We start from the raw sequence: 22354 nt of genomic DNA on the forward strand, positions 1-22354 counted from the left end.
GACCATGAAACTCAGGACAAAATACCATGAAAGTCAGGACAACAGGTCATGAACATCAGGACAACAGACCATGAAAGTCAGGAAAACAGACCATGAAAGTCAGGACGACAGACCATGAAATTCCGGACGACAGAACATGAAAGTCAGGACAACAGACTAAGGAACTCAGGACAACAGACCATGCAACTCAGGACAACAGACCATGAAAGATAGTAATGACAGACCATGAAAGTCAGGACGACAGACCGAGGAATTCCGGACAACAGACTATGAAAGCCAGGACGACAGACCGAGGAATTCCAGACAACAGACCATGAAAGTCAGGATGACAGACTATGAAATTCAGGACGACAGACCATGAAATTCAAGACGACAGACCATGAAAGTCAGGATGGCAGACTAAGGAACTCAGGACAACAGACCATGCAACTCAGGACAACAGACCATGAAAGTCAGGACGACAGACCAAGGAATTCCGGACAATAGACCATGAAAGTCAGGATGACAGACCATGAAATTCAGGACGACAGGCTAAGGAACTCAAGACAACAGACAGAGGAATTCCGGACAACAGACCATGAAAGTCAGGATGACAGACCATGAAATTCAGGACGACAAACCATGAAACTCAGGACAACTGACCATGGCAGTCAGGACAACAGACCATGAAAGTCAGGACGACAGACCAAGAAATTCCGGACAATAGACCATGAAAGTCAGGACGACTGTCACGGCCCCTCCTCTGCAGTGCATTGGCGGTTCCTCCTGCAGGCAGAGGAGGGCATTAGTGATTGGAGCTGGCGTGATTGGAGCCACCTGGGCTCAGGGTATTTAAAACTGCTCCACTAACCTTTCTCTCTCTCTCTCCCTGCTCCTCCAGGTATGATCCTGTTTTGTTTGTTCCTTTTGTAGTTTTACGTAGTTTCCACTCAGTCATGTTCACACACGCATATTCACGCATCCATGCACCTTACATACACCCTACATTATGACATTTCCACACCTCATTCCTTTTTCTTTGTTTAGAGTTAATAGTTTGGTTTATAATAAAGAACCTTTTGATTGGCCTATACCTGTTGTTGACGTCCCCTCATTTTTGCCACAGGCTATGAGCCGGCATGTGACAAGTGGGGGCTCATCCGTAAGGTAAAGTTAATTGTACTTTAGTCTTACTTTAGTATTTTAGTTTACTTTAACATATTGTCATAGTTGGTTAAGGTTTTGTCTAGATTGTCTTTGCTTTATTATTGATACGTTTGTTTATTTGTAATATGGCTTATTTGACTATTGTTTTATAGTTAACTTGGGTTAGTTTAGTTTGGATTGCCACATTTGTTGTTTGAGGGGATGTTTTGGTTGGGCCAATATTGTTGGAGAGAGCATTGAGAGCCATGTGTTCTTTTGGTTCAGTTAGCTTGGTAGCTAAATTTGGTTAGCAATTCACTCTGGGTTTTTGTTCAAGTGGGAGTCCTCTCCTGTTCAGGCTTATCAGCGAGTGTCAAAAGGAGGCTCGTGGTGTTTTTGTTTTAGGTGGCAGTGAACGTGGGTAGAGCTTCCCTTTTCCTTTTCCCCTACATCGGCTCGGGAGCACCTCCGTGGTTATGGGGGGGCCGCCAGTTTCTGGTTGTCTTTTCCACTCCACTGTTTTTTTTTGTATAAAACCCCACCACATGTGACTGCACGAAGACCAGGGCCAGTTAGGTAGTTGTTTTTGGAGGATAGTGGGGTGTGACTCCTGTCCTTGAACCCAGACTGAAAGCAGCTGAGTTGTGTGTTTTTTTTAGCTTTTGTAATAGTTGTATTGGTTGAGGAAAATGTCTTCCATTCTGAGTAGTTTTGTTCAAGCTCCTTCAGAGGTAGCCTTAGAGTTGTGTACTAAGGAGCAGTTAATTGAAATTGCTGAACATTATCAGATTGAGATTGTTGATAAAAAAATTAAAGAGACTGTTAAAACGAAATTAAAGCAGGGTCTTAAGGAAATAGGTGTTTTTCGGGGTCAGTCTGCTAGTAGTGAAGGTACAAGTTTTCAGTCTAGCCCTTCATTAACTTTTGAGCAGCAGCGGGAGCTGTTGCAAATGTAGTTGGAGATAGAGCGATTGAGAAATGCTAATAGACCAAAAGGACTACCACAGTTTGATGTTTCACAGAATCTTAGTTTGTTGCCTAAATTTGATGAGTCAGATCCAGACACATACTTTGCTTTATTTGAGCGTATTGCGGAAGCTAGAGCTTGGTCAGATTTGGACATGACTATGTTGTTGCAATGTGTACTTACAGGTAAAGCACGTGAGGCTTTTGCAGCACTGAGTGTAGCTGACAGTAAAGTGTATGCTAAAGTTAAATCAGCAGTTCTGAAGGTCTACGAGCTTGTGCCAGAGGCATATTGTCAACGTTTTCGTTACAGGAAAAAGCTAGATTCACAAACCTATTCTGAGTTTGTTCGTGATTTGACTTCTGCATTTAATCGTTGGTGTACAGCTTCTGAAGTTAGTACTTTTGAGGACCTGTCTAATTTGATTGTGTTAGAACAGTTCAAAAATTCTGTGTCTGACCAGGTTGCTACATACATGAATGAACGTAAAGTTAAGTCACCAAGTGATGCAGCAGTCCTTGCTGATGAGTACAGGCTAACACATAAAAGCCATTTTGAGTCAAACAGTGACATGTACCATAAAATTAACTTTACTTCTAGGAATAGTAGGTCCATTTTTTGGGGAACTTCTTTCCAAAGGCCTCAACAGAAGTTTGGGTCTGGAGGACTTAAAGCACCGGTTAATGATAATACCTGTCGTTACTGTTTAGTTGAAGGACATTGGAAGAAAGATTGTCCTCTACTTAACTTCTTTGGGATAGGTGGCAGTATTTTCACGGCCGGATAAAAAACATACCCGATTTAATCTGGTTACTACTCCTGCCCAGAAATTAGTAGATTTGGATAGAAAACACTCTAAAGTTTCTAAAACTGTTTGAATGGTGTCTGTGAGTATAACAGAACACATATGGCAGGCCAAAACCTGAGAAGATTCCATACAGGAAGTGCCCTGTCTGACAATTTGTTGTCCTTCTGTTGCATCTCTATCGAAAATACAGCATCTGTGCTGTAACGTGACATTTTCTAAGGCTTCGATTGGCTCTCTAAAGCCGCCAGAAAGTGGAATGGGGTGTCTGCTGTCTCTGGGCGAAGAACAGCAGGACAATTTGTAAGTGGTCAGCCTGGGGACAGTGACACTGGAGATGCGCGTTCACGAGACTACTCCATTTTTTTCTTTCAGCCTTTGAATGAATACAACGTTGCCCGGTTGGAATATTATCGCTATTTTACGAGAAGCACGGTAATGGAATATTTATTTATTTTTTGTCACGTAATGCGCTCGCGCGTCACCCTTCGGATACTGACCTAAACGCACGAACAAAACGGAGCTATTTGAATATAACTATGGATTATTTGGAACCAAAACAACATTTGTTGTTGAAGTAGAAGTCCTGGGAGTGCATTCTGATGAAAAACAGCAAAGGTAATCCAATTTTTCTAATAGTAATTCTGAGTTTAGGTTGTCCCAAACTTGGTGGATGTCAAAATAGCTAGCCATGATGGCTGGGCTATCTACTCAGAATATTGCAAAATGTGCTTTACCCGAAAAGCTATTTTAAAATCGGACACCGCAATTGCATAAAGGAGTTCTGTATCTATAATTCTTAAAATAATTGTTATGTTTTTTGTGAACGTTTATCGTGAGTAATTTAGTAAATTCACCGGAAGTTTTCGGTGGGTATGCTAGTTCTGAACGTCACATGCTAATGTAAAAAGCTGGTTTTTGATATAAATATGAACTTGATTGAACAAAACATGCATGTATTGTATAACATAATGTCCTAGGAGTGTCATCTGATGAAGATCATCAAAGGTTAGTGCTGCATTTAGCTGTGGTTTGGGTTTATGTGACATATATGCTTGCTTGGAAAATGGCTGTGTGATTATTTGTGTCTATGTACTCTCCTAACATAATCTAATGTTTTGCTTTCGCTGTAAAGCCTTTCTGAAATCGGACAATGTGGTTAGATTAACGAGATTCTTATCTTTAAAATGGTGTAAAATAGTTGATTGTTGTGGTATTTTAGTTGATTTTGTATTTCGCGCCGTGCGATGCCATTGGCTGTTGCCTAGGGGTTCCGCAGGCGGAACGGGGTTCTGCTAGTGGAACGTCTGTCCTCAACAGGTTAAATCAAAAAAGTCAGGTCAAGTTAAACCTGCTGTGATGGCAGCTCCTGTTTCAGCCTCTGACCACCAGGGTGAGCTTTTTCAGCCACTAGTTGAGTTTGATTCTCAGTCTTCCCACTGTGATTTTTCAGCCTTTATTTCAGATGGTGTAGTGTCCCTGAAAGATGGCAACCAAAATGTTTCGATCAAGATCTTAAGAGACACTGGAGCTTTAGATTCTTTTATTCTGGAATCTGTTTTGCCATTCTCTAAGGAGTCTGATACTGGCAGATGTGTAATGGTACGTGGTATGGGTTTAGTTCCATTCTCTTCTCCTTTACATGAAGTTACCCTAACATGTGGTCTGGTAGAGGGTGATGTAGATGTTGGGGTTAGACCCCAGTTGCCAGTAGAGGGAGTCCACATGATTTGGGGGAATGACTTGGCAGGTAATAAGGTGTGGGCAGATGGAAAACTAAACATCTTTACGAAGCAACCTTCAGTGTCCCCAGCAAGGGTATCTCCAGATCGCAACTGTGTCTCCTGAGGTATTTCCAGTTTGTGCTGTTACCTGCGCCGCCTATCGTAATAAGGTTGAGAGTAAGCCAGAAAGTCTTGAGTTGCCAGTCAAACTCCAGACAGTACAGTTGACTCGTTCTAGAGATTCATTGATAGCTGAGCAAAAGGCCGATACTACTTTGGATGATCTGTTTGATAAAGTTGTTCCTGATTCAGTGGTGAGGAATAGTGCTGTGTTATTTTCTTCTTGATGGGCTGTTGGTTAGGAAATGGGTTCCACACTATGATCAGGGTCTAGGAGAACCAGTCTTTCAAATAGTTGAACCTACTACTTTGCGAAATAAAGTGTTGCAAACTTCACATGGTGATGTGGCAGGTCATATGGGTGTTCGTAAAACTTATGATCGCATACTCCGTTATTTTTTCTGGCCACGTTTAAAGCGGGATGTATCTCAGTTTATTAAAACTTGTGATACCTGTCAGCGCACAAGCAAGCCATACCAGGTTGTAAAGCCAGCACCTTTGTATCCAATACCAGCCGTAGGGCAACCTTTTGAGCGTCTTATTATTGATTGTGATGGGCCTTTACCACGGTCCAAGTCAGGTCATAGCTACTTATTAACTGTTATGTGTCAAGCAACTAGATATCCGGCAGCTTTTCCCTTGCGTACCATAACTTCAAAATCAGTAATTAACTTCACTAGGGTAGGGGGCAGTATTTTCACGGCCAGATGAAAAACGTACCCAAATTAAACGGCCTACTACTCGGGCCCAGGAACTGGAATATGCATATTATTAGTAGATTTGGATAGAAAACACTCTGAAGTTTCTAAAACTGTTTGAATGATGTCTGTGAGTATAACAGAACTCATATGGCAGGCAAAATGCTGAGAAAAATCTAAGCAGGAAGTGAGAATTCTGGTGCTTGTAGTCCTTTCAAGTCATTGCCAATCGAACACACGGTGAGTTCATTTTGCACTTCCTAAGGCTTCCACTAGATGTCTACAGTCTTTAGAAAGTTGTTTGAAGCGTCTACGATGAACAGAGACCGAATGAGAAGCCTGGGAAGTTTGTAACTCAGAGAATGACATCACTTCTTGGCGCGCGTTCATGAGGATGGATCCTCCCGTTCCAAAAACATTTTCAAGACACAGGAACCGTCCGGTTGAAATATTACTGAATCTTCACGTTCTGAAGGCCCTAAAGATTGATGTTTTACAACGTTTGACATGTTTGAATGAACGTAAATACAACTTTTTTTTACTTTTCGTCGCGACATCGTCCGCGAGCTTTCTACATTTGAAGTAGCTTACTGAACGCGAGAACAACAAGGAGATATTTGGACATAAATTGTGGACTTTATCGAACAAAACAACATTTGTTGTGGACCTGGGATTCCTAGAAGTGCCTTCTGATGAAGATCATCAAAGGTAAGGGAATATTTCTAATGCAAATTATGATTTTAGATGACTCCAAGATGGCGGCTATCTGTATAGCCTAGTGTATTTTTCTGAGCTCAGTACTCAGATTATTGCAGAGTGCTTTCCTCGTGAAACTTTTTTGAAATCTTTCATAGCGTTTGCATAAAGGAGATGTTCATCTATAATTCTTTGAATGACAGTTTAATTTTGTATCAACGTTTATGACAAGTATTTTTGTAAATTGTGGCGCTGATCACCGGCAGTATTTGAGGGAAAATATTTTCTGAACGTCACGCGCCGATGTAAAATGCTGTTTTTAGATATAAATATGAACTTTATCCAACAAAAAAATGCATGTATTGTATAACATAATGTCCTAGGAGTGTCATCTGATGAAGATCGTCAAAGGTTAGTGCTTCATTTAGCTGTGTTTTGGGTATTTGTGATGCATGCTAGTTGCTTAGAAAATGGCTGTGTGGTTATTGTGTCAATGTACTCTCCTAACATAATCTAATGTTTTGCTTTCGCTGTAAAGCCTTTTGGAAATCGGACAACGTGGTTCGATTCAGGAGAAGTGTATCTATAAAATGGTGTAAAATAGTCCTATGTTTGAGAACTTTGAATTATGACATTTTGTGGTTTTAACCTCTCTGGGCTAGGCGGGACGAAATCGTCCCACCTACGCAACAGCCAGTGTAATCCCGTGGCGCGATTTTCAAATACCTTAGAAACGCTATTACTTCAATTTCTCAAACATATGACTATTTTACACCATTTTAACCTGTTAGGGCTAGGGGGCAGTATTGACACGGCTGGATAAAAAACGTACCCGATTTAATCTGGTTACTACTCCTGCCCAGTAACTAGAATATGCATATAATTATTGGCTTTGGATAGAAAACACCCTAAAGTTTCTAAAACTGTTTGAATGGTGTCTGTGAGTATAACAGAACTCATATGGCAGGCAAAAACCTGAGAAGATTTCATGCAGGAAGTGGCCTGTCTGACAAGGTGTCGTTCTTCTTGTCTCTGTTTATTGAAGAGTGAGGATCTTAGCTGTCCCGTGACACTTCCTACGGCTGCCATAGGTTCTCAGAAGGCGGCAAAACGCTGAATCGTGGCTTTGCAGGCTCTGGCTGAAAAAAAGTAGTGCGTTTGGGTAGTGGCTGGTTACAGTACTGTGAGACTCAGGCTCGTGCCCCCGTCGACCGAAAGCTTTGTTTTCTTTCCTCTGTTTAGCTAAATGGACATTCCCGGTCAGAATATTATCGCTTTTTTACGAGAAAAATGGCATAAAAATGGATTTTAAACAGCGGTTGACATGCTTCGAAGTACGGTAATGGAATATTTAGATTTTTTTTGTCACGAATTGCGCCATGCGCACGACCCTGATTTACCATTTCGGATAGTGTCTGGGACGCACGAACAAAACGCCGCTATTCGGATATAACGATGGATTATTTTGGACCAAACCAACATTTGTTATTGAAGTAGCAGTCCTGGGAGTGCATTCTGACGAAGACAACAAAAGGTAATCAAACTTTTATAATAGTAAATCTGATATTGGTGAGTGCTAAACTTGCCGGGTGTCTAAATAGCTAGCCCGTGATGGCTGGGCTATGTACTTAGAATATTGCAAAATGTGCTTTCACCAAAAAGCTATTTTAAAATCGGACATATCGAGTGCATAGAGGAGTTCTGTATCTATAATTCTTAAAATAATTGTTATGCTTTTTGTGAACGTTTATCGTAAGTAATTTAGTAAATTGTTAGTGAATTCGCCGGAAGTTTGCGGGGGGTATGCTAGTTCTGAACGTCACATGCTAATGTAAAAAGCTGGTTTTTGATATAAATATGAACTTGATTGAACAAAACATGCATGTATTGTATAACATAATGTCCTAGGGTTGTCATCTGATGAAGATCATCAAAGGTTAGTGCTGCATTTAGCTGTCTTCTGGGTTTTTGTGACATTATATGCTAGCTTGAAAAATAGGTGTCTGATTATTTCTGGCTTGGTACTCTGCTGACATAATCTAATGTTTTGCTTTCGTTGTAAAGCCTTTTTGAAATCGGACAGTGTGGTTAGATTAACGAGAGTCTTGTCTTTAAATAGCTGTAAAATAGTCATATGTTTGAGAAATTGAAGTAATAGCATTTCAAAGGTTTTGAAAATCGCGCCACAGGATTCAACTGGCTGTTACGTAGGTGGGACGAATTCGTCCCGCCTGCCCCAGAGAGGTTAAAGACAAGACTCTCGTTAATCTAACCACACTGTCCGATTTCAAAAAGGCTTTACAACGAAAGCAAAACATTAGATTACGTCAGCAGAGTACCCAGCCAGAAATAATCAGACACCCATTTTTCAAGCTAGCATATAATGTCACAAAAACCCAGAAGACAGCTAAATGCAGCACTAACCTTTGATGATTTTCATCACTAACCTTTGATGATCTTCATTTACTAAATTACTCACGATAAACGTTCACAAAAAACATAACAATTATTTTAAGAATTATAGATACAGAACTCCTTTGTGCAATCGAGGTGTCCGATTTTAAAATAGCTTTTCGGTGAAAGCACATTTTGCAATATTCTGAGTACATAGCCCAGCCATCACGGCTAGCTATTTAGACACCCACCAAGTTTAGCCCTGACCAAACTCAGATTTACTATTACAAAAGTTTGATTACCTTTGGTGTTCTTCGTCAGAATGCACTCCCAGGACTGCTACTTCAATAACAAATGTTGGTTTGGTCCAAAATAATCCATCGTTATATCCAAATAGCGGCGTTTTGTTCGTGCGTTCAAGACACTATCCGAAGTGTAAATAAGGGTTACGAGCATGGCGCAATTCGTGACAAAAGAGTTCTAAATATTCCATTACCGTACTTCGAAGCATGTCAACCGCTGTTTAAAATCCATTTTTATGCCATTTTTCTCTTAAAAAAGCGATAATATTCCGACCGGGAATCTGCATTTAGGTAAACAGACGAAAGAAAACAAAGCATTCTGTCGACGCGGGCACGCGCGTGAGTCTCACAGTACTGTAACCAGCCACTACCCAAACGCGCAACTTTTTTTCAGCCAGAGCCTGCAAAGCCACGATTCAGCTTTTTGCCGCCTTCTGAAAGCCCATGGGAGCCGTAGGAAGTGTCACGTAACAGCAGAGATCCTCTGTAATGGATAGAGATAATCAAGAAGGGCAAGAAATTGTCAGACAGGCCACTTCCTGCATGGAATCTTCTCAGGTTTTGGCCTGCCATTTGAGTTCTGTTATACTCACAGACACCATTCAAACAGTTTTAGAAACTTTAGGGTGTTTTCTATCCAAAGCCAATAATTATATGCATATTCTCGTTACTGGGCAGGAGTAGTAACCAGATTAAATCGGGTACGTTTTTTATCCAGCCGTGTCAATACTGCCCCCTAGCCCTAACAGGTTAAATTTGGCGCTCTGATTTCTCACTGGCTGTTGAATAGGGTGGGACGATTTCGTCCCACATACCCGAGAGAGGTTAAAGCGTTAACTCAATTCATATCAACATTTGGGATTCCAAAAATCATCCAGTCAGATCAGGGATCTAACTTTACCTCCCATTTATTTGCTCAGGTTCTCAAACAGCTTAAAGTTAAACACAATAAGTCTACTGCGTACCATGCTCAAAGTCAGGGAGCTTTGCAACTTTTCATCAAACTTTAAAATCCTTGCTTCGTGCATACTGTACAGAACTGACTGCAGATTAGGAGGAGGGGTTACCTTGGCTGTTACTAGCTGCTCGTGAAGTAGTGCAGGAAAGCACAGGGTTTAGCCCAAATTACTTAGTGTTTGGTCATAAGGTGCGTGGGCCTTTAGCAGTGCTACAGGATGGTTGTTTGCCTGAGGAACCACCTCGGAACCTTATTGACTATGTAAATAGTTTTAGGTTGAAGTTGTATAGGGCTGGTGAACTGGCAAAAGAAAAACTAAAATGTTCTCAACAGAAAATGAAAATGAAATATGACGGACAGGCTGAGCTGCGTGAGTTTAGTCCCGGTGATCGTGTACTTGCTCTTTTGCCTCTTGTAAGTTCACCTTTTCAGGCAAAATACTGTGGTCCTTTCACTGTGTTGCGCAAAGTGTCAGATTTGAACTAACTTATTGAAACCCCTGGTTATAGGAAGTCCTCTAAATTATGCCATGTGAACCTGTTAAAATGTTATCACTCCCGTGATCTAAGCAAAGTGGAAGGCACTCCAGCGGTGAGGTCAGCGTTGACTGCTGCTCCAGTCACTGCATCTTGTGGCTTTAACTTTGTGGAGGGGGGAGAAGAGGAGGTAGTTAGGGTTTTGGATGAAGTCTTACAAGGTCGGTTGAAAAACTCCCAGACTTTGCAAAACCTTGGGGTTTTGGTAGATCATTTAGACTCTGAGAAATGTGATGAATTGGTAGCTCTTATGAGAAACTACCCTGTTTTGTTTTCTGACACTCTATCGAAAACCCACTTAATTGAGCATGACATAGACATCGGAGATGCTAAGCCTATCAGAGATTTTATCGTGTATCTCAGGAGAAGAGACTGCAATTGGATGACGTGGTCGTCTACTCAGACTCTTGGGAGGAGCATGTCTGTAGAGTGCAAGCCCTGTTCGAAAGACTGGTGTGGGCCAGGTTGACTATCAATTTGGCAAAGTGTGAGTTTGCCAAAGCTACAGTCACATACCTAGGCAAGGTTGTTGGTCAGGGTGTTGTCTGTCCAGTGGAAGCCAAGGTTCAGGCTGTGAAGCAGTTCCCACAGCCCTCCACAAAGAAAGAACTGATGCGCTTCCTGGGAATGGCGGGGTACTACCGTGCTTTCTGTAAAAACTTTTCAGTAGTAGTGTCCCCCCTGACCAATCTGTTGAAGGCCAAGGCTGAATTTATCTGGTCCACCCAGTGTCAAGAGGCATTTGATGCAGTTAAGGCTCTTTTGTGTTTGGCACCCGTGTTGGCAGCACCAAATTTTGGGAAACCTTTCAAATTGCAGGTAGACGCCAGTGAAATCGGTGCTGAGGCTGTGCTTCTCCAGGAAAATGATGACAATGTTGAGTGTCCAGTCAGTTTCTTTTCCCGGAAATTTAATAAGTATCAGCAAAACTATTCTGTAATTGAAAAGGAAGCTTTAGGTCTCATTTGGGCTTTACAGCACTTCGAGGTCAATGTTGGTTCTGGTTTAACCCCTTTAACTGTGTTCACTGACCACAACCCCCTTATTTTTCTGAAGTCCCTGCAAAATCCCAACCAGCGCCTGATGCGTTGGGCTTTGTTCTTGCAACCATTCAACCTCGATATTAGACACATTAGGTATAAGGATAATATAATTGCTGATGCTCTGTCCCGTGCTCCTTTAGCCTAGTTTGTATTTTCTCCCTGCTGACCCCTGCGGGCTGTCTGCGCCTCTTTCCTCTTAATTTGCTCCTCAGGTACCAGGGCTGCTGAGTTTGAGGAGGGACAGTCAGCTAGGGGACACGGGGCTACTACTAGCAGCCGGGACTGGTATCCTTTTTTTTAGGGGGGGGGATTTTGGATTGTTTTAAATATGTTGGGTCGTAATTTGGGTTGAGGGTGGGACTCTCATTTTAAGGAGGGGGGTGTCACGGCCCCTCCTCTGCAGTGCAGGGGCGGTTCCTCCTGCAGGCAGAGGAGGGTCTTTAATGATTGGAGCTGGCGTGATTGGAGCCACCTAGGCTCAGGGTATTTAAAACTGCTCCACTAACCTCTCTCTCTCTCTCTCTCTCCCTGCTCCTCCAGGTATGATCCTGTTTTGTTTGTTCCTTTTGTAGTTTTAAGTAGTTTCCACTCAGTCATGTTCACACACACATATTCACGCATCCATGCACCTAACATACACCCTACACTATGACATTTCCACACCTCATTCCTTTTTCTTTGTTTAAAGTTAATAGTTTGGTTTATAATAAAGAATCTTTTGATTGGCCTATACCTGTTGTTGATGTCCCCTAATTTTTGCCAGAGGCTATGAGCCGGCCTGTGACACGACAGACCATGAAATTCAGGACGACAGACCATGAAAGTCAGGACGACAGACCATGAAAGTCAGGACGACAGACTAAGGAACTCAGGATGACAGACCATGCAACTCAGGACAACAGACCATGAAAGTCAGGACAACAGACCATGAAAGTCAGGACGACAGACCGAGGAATTCCAGACAACAGACCATGAAACTCAGGATGACAGACCATGAAAGTCAGGACAAAAGACCATGAAACTGAGGACAATTGGCCATGAAAGTCAGGACAACAGACCATGAAAGTCAGGACAACAGACAATGACAGTCAGGACAAAAGACCAAGAAACTCAGGATAACTGGCTATGAAAGTCAGGACAACAGACCATGAAACGGAGGACAACTGGCCATGAAACTCAGGACAACTGGCCATGAAACTCAGGACAACTGACCATGAAAGTCAGGACAACAGACCATGAAAGTCAGGACAACAGACCATGAAAGTCAGGACAACTGGCCATGAAACTCAGGACAGCAGACCATGAAAGTCAGGACGACAGACCAAGGAATTCCGGACAATAGACCATGAAAGTCAGGTTGACACACAATGAAATTCAGGACGACAGACCATGAAATTCAGGACGACAGACCATGAAAGTCAGGACGACAGACTAAGGAACTCAGTAGAACAGATCATGAATCTCAGGACAACAGACCATGAAAGTCAGGATAAAAGACCATGAAAGTCAGGACAACAGAACATGAAACTCAGGACAACAGACCATGAAAGTCAGGACGACAGACCATGAAAGTCAGGACGACAGACCGAGGAATTCCGGACAACAGACCATGAAAGTCAGGACGACAGACCATGAAATTCAGGATGACACACCATGAAATCCAAGACGACAGACCATGAAAGTCAGGACGACAGGCCGAGGAATTCCGGACAACAGACCATGAAAGTCAGGACGACAGACCATGAAATTCAGGACGACAGACCATGAAATCCAAGACGACAGACCATGAAAGTCAGGACGAGAGGCTAAGGAACTCAGGACAACAGACCATGAAACTCAGGACAACAGACCATGAAAGTCAGGACAACAGACTAAGGAACTCAGGACAACAGACCAAGAAAGTCAGGACACCTGACCATGAAAGTCAGGACAAAAGACCATGAAAGTCAGGACAACAGACTAAGGAACTCAGGACAACAGACCATGCAACTCAGGACAACAGACCATGAAAGTCAGGACGACAGACCATGAAAGTCAGAACGACAGACCATGAAAGGATGACAGACCATGAAAGTCAGGACAACAGACTGAGGAATTCCGGACAACAGACGATGAAAGTCAGGACAACAGACCATGAAAGTCAGGATAAAAGACCATGAAAGTCAGGACAACAGAACATGAAACTCAGGACAACAGACCATGAAAGTCAGGACAACAGAACATGAAACTGAGGACAACTGGCCATGAAAGTCAGGACAACAGACCATGAAAGTCAGGACAACAGACCATGAAAGTCAGGACAAAGACCATGAAGCTCAGGACAACTGGCCATGAAAGTCAGGACAACAGACCATGAAAGTCAGGACAACAGACCATGAAACGGAGGACAACTGGCCATGAAACTCAGGACAACTGACCGTGAAAGTCAGGACAACAGACCATGAAAGTCAGGACGACAGACCAAGGAATTCCGGACAATAGACCATGAAAGTCAGGATGACAGACCATGAAAGTCAAGATGACAGACTAAGGAACTCAGGACAACAGACCATGAAAGTCAGGACAACAGACCATGAAAGTCAGGACAAAAGACCACATAACCAGTCAGGACAACTGGTTATGAAAGTCAGGACAACAGACCATGAAAGTCAAGATAACAGACCATGAAAGTCAGGACAACAGACCATGAAAGTCAGGACAACAGACCATGAAAGTCAGGACAACAGACCATGAAAGTCAGGACGACAGACCAAGGAATTCCGGACAATAGACCATGAAAGTCAGGACGACAGACCATGAAATTCAGGACAACAGACCATGAAAGTCAGGACGACAGACTAAGGAACTCAGGACTACAGATCATGCATCTCAGGACAACAGACCATGAAAGTCAGGATGACAGACCATGAAAGTCAGGACGACAGACCAAGGAATTCCGGACAACAGACTTTGAAAGTCAGGACGACAGACCATGAAAGTCAAGACGACAGACCGAGGAATTCCAGACAACAGACCATGAAAGTCAGGACAACAGACCATGAAAGTCAGGATGACAGACCAAGGAATTCCAGAAAACAGACCATGAAACACAGGACAACAGACCATGAAGCTCAGGATAGACCAAGCAACATGGGACCACCGTTTCTGAGCAATCATACGCTTTGATCGTGCCCTCTGTGATGTCAAAAATTCAAAAACGAGTGGCTTGGCTGTTCTAGCGGTAATGATGCAGCTTTCAACACAAGTGGTGTCAGCATAGGTTTTAATTAGTTTATATGGCGTATCATTCCTGTGTCGTGTCGCTAGCAAACAGGCTAAGGTCTTCCTAATGAAAAAAGGTGCCTTGTGGATGATTTGGCAGCTGAATGAAGTGGGTTCCCCTCCCTTTGCCTATCGTCACCCACCTTGGATGTAATGTAACACATGACAAAGGAGGCAACTGTCTTCATAAAACATAAAAAGTGTTCCACATCAGTGCCTACCTTCTGCATCTTTAAAAGACACTGCTTTGGAAAACGCTTTATTATAATATTCAGGTCCGTCAACCTCCTTAGAGTTGAATTGTTTTAAAGGGGCAAACTGCAGTTAAAGCAACATCAACATCAATTTTGGTAAACAGCTGAGGGATGGGGCTGGAGAAATGTAACCACTCTCAAACTCATTGACGGAGCTATGGTTGACCATGCATCAGGAGGACTGACCATGCATCAGACCAAAATTATCTACAGTGTTTGTTTACAATTACATTTTTTATAAACAGTGGAGTAAAACAAGCTTATATTTTTGGGTCTGATGGAGTAACACAGTTGAGTTAAGCTCATGAGGCAGTTATAAGTTTTAATCTTCAAGAATCAATGGCTTTACAGTATACATCATTACATTAAAAGTCCAAAAATGAATGTACCAATGCCAAATTGCCCCTTTAAAGAAGCACGATCTGCAGAGGGAGAAGAGAAGCACGGTCTGCAGAGGGAGAAGAGAAGCACGGTCTGCAGAGGGAGAAGGGAAGCACGGTCTGCAGAGGGAGAAGGGAAGCACGGTCTGCAGAGGGAGAAGGGAAGCACGGTCTGCAGAGGGAGAAGGGAAGCACGGTCTGCAGAGGGAGAAGGGAAGCACGGTCTGCAGAGGGAGAAGTGGGAAATCTAGAGTTAACACCTGGTTTTCCAGGGCAACTCATAACTCTTGTGCTATCCAGGCCCTGCCGCCTACAGGAAATAGAGAGGATTCAGTGATGCCCGCTCTGCCTCTCCTTACCGCTGCACTTCTGACCAGAGAATGCAGGCAACGCAGCTTTGGAGGAAACTTCCTGTGTGATGATGTATGCGTTGCAGTTTCTTCTTATCTAAGTATCCACAAAGGGGAAGAACATTATGTGCTGAGAATCCCCTCAGAATGCTTCATGTTGGATGTACAATTATATACCATTTGACCTCTTTGCATTGGGCATCCTTCAAACATAATTTATTTCAAATGACCTATATGAGTGTTGATGACTTCAGGGTTCATGAAATGATACGGCTTAGGTCGAGTTAGAGATGGATGGGTAACAATAATATATAGTAATATAATAATAATATAAGCCATTTAAGAGTCGCTTCTATCCTAAGTGACTTACAGTAGAGCATCCATACATTATTTTTGTATTGGTGGCCCCAGCAGGAACCAAACCCACAACTATGACATTGCAACTCCATGCTCTACCAACTGAGCGATACAGGACCACCTTGATGCTGTGTGAGTAAGAACCTGCACAATCTATTAGGGATATTTCAGCTTCTTTGGAACAGTGAAATGCAATTACAAACTGGGTGGTTCGAGCTCTTAATACTGATTGGCTGACAACCGTGGTATATCAGACCATATATCACGGGTATGACAAAAATGTATTTTTACTGCTCTAATTATGTTGGCAGCCAGTTTATAATAGCAATAAGGCACCTTGGGGGTGTGATATATGGCCAATATACTCCGTGTTGCGCCGTGCTTATGAACAGCCCTTAGCCGTGATATATTGACCATATACCACACCCCCCCTGTGCCTTATTGCTTAATTATAACACTGGCAAGCTTGTGACCAGTAAATCTGGTCACAAACACAATGTAGACACAGGGTATGGAAGTCATGGCTAAATAATTCAGAATGGTGCTCTTCTGGAATCTTCAATATTTTTCGTCTAGAACAGGCAGCGAATGAGCTAAGAGGCAAAGCAGTGAAATAGTAAACAACTTTTGGCAGGTCATTCAGAAACAAAGTGGCATTTCCAAGGATGTTTACTGACATTTATTGGAAACAGTCGAGGGCCAAAATGTGATTAGCATCATGAGGGAATAACATGCTTCTTCCGGGCTTTGTATTATGCAACTGTCTTCCATTACAGTGATGAGTTCTCTGCTCTGTTCATTATGAAGTTAAAATGTAATTTGCTGCAGCTTTCTTGAAGGACAGAGTCATCAAGACGATGCTACTGTTTGTATACAGTGTAGCTGACTGGACTGGCTACGTGTCACTAAACAAGCCGCTTTATTACTTGTAATTATGTTTAAAAACATCCTCCCATGACATTCCCTTCCTCTACTACAACAGATTACATTTCATACAGTACCTTACTTTACTTTCACCCTAAATCTTGCTCATTCATTTACCATCTCACTCCAAATTGTGTCAAAATGGCCTTTGAAGGACTTTGTCCCACCAGAATCCCAGTGCCAACAAAGAGAAGGCATCAATAATAAATATCTGTTAAGAGAAAAGTTCTGATGCCAAACCAAAATGCAGGCTTTTGGGCTGTACAAATCAGTGGTCCTGTGTTGGTGTTTTATTTATAAAAACTATCAATAATTCACAACAGCGGCCTTATTTGTTTTACCCATATACTGTATGTTGTGTTTCAGATAAATATTCAAGAATATAACATTGTGTCCATTGACAAACAGTGCTGAAATGTCTTATCCGTCCTCAAAACATAATTCCCCTCTCATATGGCTAATAAAGACTACTTAAAGTGAGTACACGGGGAAATATATGTTGTTTGTGCTTATAAACATAACTAAATGAATTGCCAAAATATAATCAAATGCAAAAAAAAAAAAAATGGGGCGAAGCATAAAAGATAAAAAGGAACTCACGTAAGGTACGCTCTCCAGAGTGTCGGTGTTGACAATTATTGGAGCGGGACTCGCCTGAAAAAGAGAGAGAGTGGGGAAGAGGATAAGAAACAGCAAGAGATGCCTAAACCCACTAGTGTCCTACTTTCTATAAATGGATCCAGGGGACAGCCCCTGGATCATGTGGTGACTTCACCCTGTATCATGAGGAATTCAAGAGCCGTCTTACAAATGCTAAACCGTCCCAGAATACAGTGCCTTCAGAAACTATTCATACCCCTTGACTTTTTCCACATTTTGTTGTGTCACAGCCTGAATTCAAAATGGATTAAATCATTTTTTTCTCCCCCATCTACACACAATACCCCATAATGTCAAAGTGAAAACATGTTTTTAGAAATATTTGCTAATTTATTGAAACTAACTAATTTACGTAAGTATTCACACCCCTGAGTCGATACTTTGTAGAAGCAGCTTTGGCAGCGATTACAGCTGTGAGTCTTTCTGGGTAAGTTTATAAGAGCTGAAATGTGCAATAAAATATGCTATAAAAAAGAGTTGAGGTGCTATAGAAGAATGTTGTTTGGGCCATTTTTAAAGGAAGCGGGTAAGAATTCAGTCAAACCCTTAAGATGTTCCCAGCTAGCACAGAGGATCTGGGCCGATTCCGGCTGAGAATCCAGGCACTCGGCTGAGAGTCAGACTCGGCCGACGTCATGTGGCCAGAGTCTGGGCTGCCTTCGGCAGTATTACTTATGGCTAGGATGCGGGGATTGAGCTCGGGCCGATTCCGGTGTGAGTTATCTGGCCCAAATGTATTGCTTGGGGCTCAGTCCGATTGTGGCTACTCTCTATCAGATGATTACACGGGCTGCTTTATATAATTAACATTTTATTATTTATTTATTTTCCATATTTTCTCATTGTTTCTGTGATCCAAAAATGTAATTAACATTTAAATTAAATTATTTAAGAGTCCTGTTTAAGTAGTATTTTGGTATTTTGATACTTACTCACGTTGGTAACAATGATTCGGGAGACAGGCGCAGGAATGCGTAATAGGGCTTTTTATTATACCTCAAATCACGGCATGCCGTGTAAGGGCACGGGGATGAAGACCAAACAAATACGTAACAAAAACACAGGGTAGAAACCAAAACAAAAGAGCGAGGAGTACCTCGAATAAATAATACACACGCACAATGATTAACACACGGAAGAGACCTGTAATCATTTGCGCAATCCACAAGGGCACGAAAGCCCAAAACACACAGCACAGGTACTCACACACACCAACGGACATTGTAACAAAAATGGACAGCCCAATGGAAACCAAAGGGCACACTTATACAAGTACTAATCAGTGGGAATAGGGGACAGGTGTGCGTAATGAATGTTCTGGAGGGATCCATGACATAAGCATTCAAAACTTTGTGGATGGGGCCTCCCGAGTGGCGCAGCAGTCTAAGACACTGCATCGTAGTGTCTCACACTGCGTTGCTACAGATGCTGGTTCGATACCCGTGCCGGCCGCGACCGGGAGACAGATGAGGCAACGGGTTAGGGGAGGGTTTGGCCCGGCCGGGATGTCCTTGTCCCATCGCACTGTAGCGACTCCTGTGGCAGGCCAGGCGCATGCACACTGACATGGTTGCCGGGTTAAGCATGCATTGTGTCAAGAAGCAGTGCGGATTGGCAGGGTTGTGTTTCGGGAAGGACGCAAGGTTCTCGACCTTTACCTCTCCCGAGGCTGTATGGGAGTTGCAGTGATGAGACAAGACAATTGGACATGAAGAAAAGGGGGTTAAAATAAAAAAGAATAATAAAAAATAAAATATATATATATATATATATAAATAAATCTGTGGATGGGTATAATTTGAATGTATAACAGTAGTATTTAAAATGACAAAATCGGGTAATACATTTATTTACATTTTCATCGGGCCGCTTCTGGGGGGATTCTGGTAAGATTCCGGCAAAGTAGGCTGTATTCCGGTAGACGGAAACGGTCTGATGTACTTGACAGTCATTCATTTTGATTCCGGGCCGAGTCCGACACCCGATTCCAGGCTGATTCAATCAGTTCCGGCCCCCCGGAAGAGGGCCGCTTCTGTGCCGATTTCTCATTGCTAGCTGGGTTTCCATCAACTGAAGCTCCACGATGTTTCAGAAAGGCAAATTGTTTGGATCAGGTAGACAGATCAGGGTGCGTGTGTGTGTGCGTGTGTGTGTGTGTGTGTGTGTGTGCGTGCGTGCGTGCGTGCGTGCGTGCGTGCGTGCGTGCGTGCGTGCGTGTGTGTGTGTGTGTGTGTGTGTGTGTGTGAGAGTGTGTCACATTTTAACATTCACAGGTGGTGGCAAAGAAATTTGCTAACATTTCTAAAAACTGTTTTGCTTTGTCATTATGGGGTATTGTGTGTAGATTGATGAGGAAAATTTTTATTTAATCCATTTTAGAATAAGGCTGTAAACGTAACAAAATGTGGAAAAGGTGAAGGGGTCTGAATACTTTCCAAATGCAATGTACTTCTCTGCCCCACAGTGACTTTGCCAGCAGCAGCTGCTGCGCGGGCACATAGGATGTGCGAACATTGCTTGGATTGTTTTGCCATCTATTTGCTATGAGGGGGAACTGCCCCAATGAAATTGCAGGATTTCATAACATAAATTGTCACAGCACAAGGTAAAGAGACCGTCCTGGGCTCAAATGTGTGTCCGTTCAGTCAGATTTTCTAGGTCTGCTCTAGTCTCCATCCCAGTGAGTCTCTCAGCGCCAGACGGCTTTCTTCCACACGTGAGACTAGATCTGCTCTATCAGGTACAGATGGCGCTAAAGAAAAAAGCTAATTGTAATTAACTTGTAAATAAATAATCAGAACAGTCATGACTTTTACTATTTTCTACATTGTAGAATAATAGTGAAGAAATCAAGACTATAAAATAACACATATGGAATCGTGTATTAAACAAAAAAGTGTTAAACAATATTTGAGTTTCTTCAAAGTAGCCACCCTTTGTCTTGATGACAGCTTCATGAGGTTAATACCTGGAATTAATTTCAATTAACAGGTGTGCCTTGTTAAAGTTATTTTGTGGAATTTCTTTCTTTCTTAGTGGGTTTGAGCCAATCAGTTGTGTTGTGAAAAGGTAGGGTTGGTACACAGAAGATAGCCCTATTTGGTAAAAGACCAAGTCCATATTATGGCAAGAACAGGTCAAATAAGCAACAAAAAAATGACAGTCGCAAAAACCATCCAGCGCTATGATGAAACTGGCTCTCATGAGGACTGCCACAGGAAAGGAAGACCCAGAGTGACCTCTGCTGCAGAGGATGAGTTCATTAGAGTTACCAGCCTCAGAAATTGCTAATTGTTATTATTATTATAATTTGTATTATATCATTTTTTTAGGGGGTAGAGCAGCTTTAATATTGCCGATAGATTGTAGCTTCCATCAATGTAATTGTCTGCATCACTTCCAATCCCCCATATATTTTTTAGCAAATATTTATATATACACACATATACATACATACACATATAAATACATACATATACAAATATATACATATAAATACATACATACAAATACATACACATACATATATAAACAAATATATAAATATATTTCCTTTACTACCCTCCAACCCTACCACCCCTCCCCCAATTGGAGCAAACTAGCGAACAACAACGTTTAGGCCTGTATTTACAGCTAATACATATATATACATTTCATGGACACAGTCTATTTTACAATAGTTCTATTTTGTTTGTTTTTACTCCTGTCCTTCCTCTACCCTCAACCTCTCCCATCTATTTCTGATGTCCATCCGGCTTGATATTTATTTGCCATATCTTTCAAACTGTGCTCTTTCAAAAAAGTTCTGAACCTATATACGTTTTACGGGCACAGTATGTTTTACATTAGTTATCTTGTTGTTATTAATGGAACCTTCAGCTCCATTCAACCCCTCCAATCTATCTCTTAACACAATCCATATTGGATTTCTATTTGCCATATATTTTTAACTGTGCTGTGATGTTTCACAAAAGTTCTGAACCTTTCTATTCTCATTGTTTCTACAGGTTGTAAATGTAAAATCATTTTTGTTGCTAAAAGTATTATTATATTATTGATCGATTGACTATGACTTTCAGATCACCCAGTAGTGCTATCGGCAGGGTTAACTGCAGATAAATATTGCAATTCTTCAGCCATTCTTGGACCTGTGACCAAAAACAAGCTACGTATGGACTGTACCAAAACAAATTATTTAATGATTCTGCCTCTTCGCAGCAAAATCTGCAGAGCTGTGAAGGTTGTACCCCCAAATAAATAACATTGTATTGGTTGCAAGAATTTTTTATAATATTTTAAATTGAAAGATTTTGCGTATCAGTTCATAAACCATGTGCCATGGAATCGGTCCGTCAAAAATCTCTTCCCAACTATTTTGCAATCAATATGGCACGGCTGTCAATTTTTTGGTCCTTAAATAAAAGTGGTATACATTTTTCAATTTTCTTTAACCAATTATGGTCTTTAATGCAGGGCCGAGAGACAAGTTCCTTACTTTTTCCCCCTTCCACTTTCCAATTCCATTTTTGCGGTAATGCTGCAATTAGTTGGTTGTAATTTTAGGTAGAGCAGACATTTCCATATGTTTTTATTAGCTGCATATACAGTTGAAGTCAGAAGTTTACATACACTTAGGTTGGAGTCATTAAAACTAGTTTTTCAACCACTCCACAAGTTTCTTGTTGTTGGCAAGTCGGTTAGGACATCTACTTTGTGCATGACACAAGTAATTTTTCCAACAATTGTTTACAGAAAGATTATTTCACTTATAATTCACTGTATCACAATTCCAGTGGGTCA

General features: G+C 41.8%; 1 protein-coding gene across 18 annotated transcripts in view; it reads right to left on the reverse strand.

The window, feature by feature from the left end:
- LOC106603804 (disks large homolog 2) overlaps positions 1 to 22354 on the reverse strand; it is a 325722-nt gene that overhangs the window by 72023 nt on the left and 231345 nt on the right. For all 18 annotated transcript variants that reach the window (XR_006769672.1, XR_006769671.1, XM_045717311.1 and 15 more), the window contains one exon: positions 17495 to 17548. Coding sequence is in view for 16 of the 18 variants with exons in the window: in XM_045717311.1 (XP_045573267.1) it covers positions 17495 to 17548 (54 nt within the window). In the remaining 2 variants the exon portion in view is untranslated. The remainder of the gene's footprint in view (positions 1 to 17494; positions 17549 to 22354) is intronic.

Source organism: Salmo salar, chromosome ssa04 (assembly GCF_905237065.1).
Source record: "Salmo salar chromosome ssa04, Ssal_v3.1, whole genome shotgun sequence".
Taxonomy (NCBI): domain Eukaryota; kingdom Metazoa; phylum Chordata; class Actinopteri; order Salmoniformes; family Salmonidae; genus Salmo; species Salmo salar.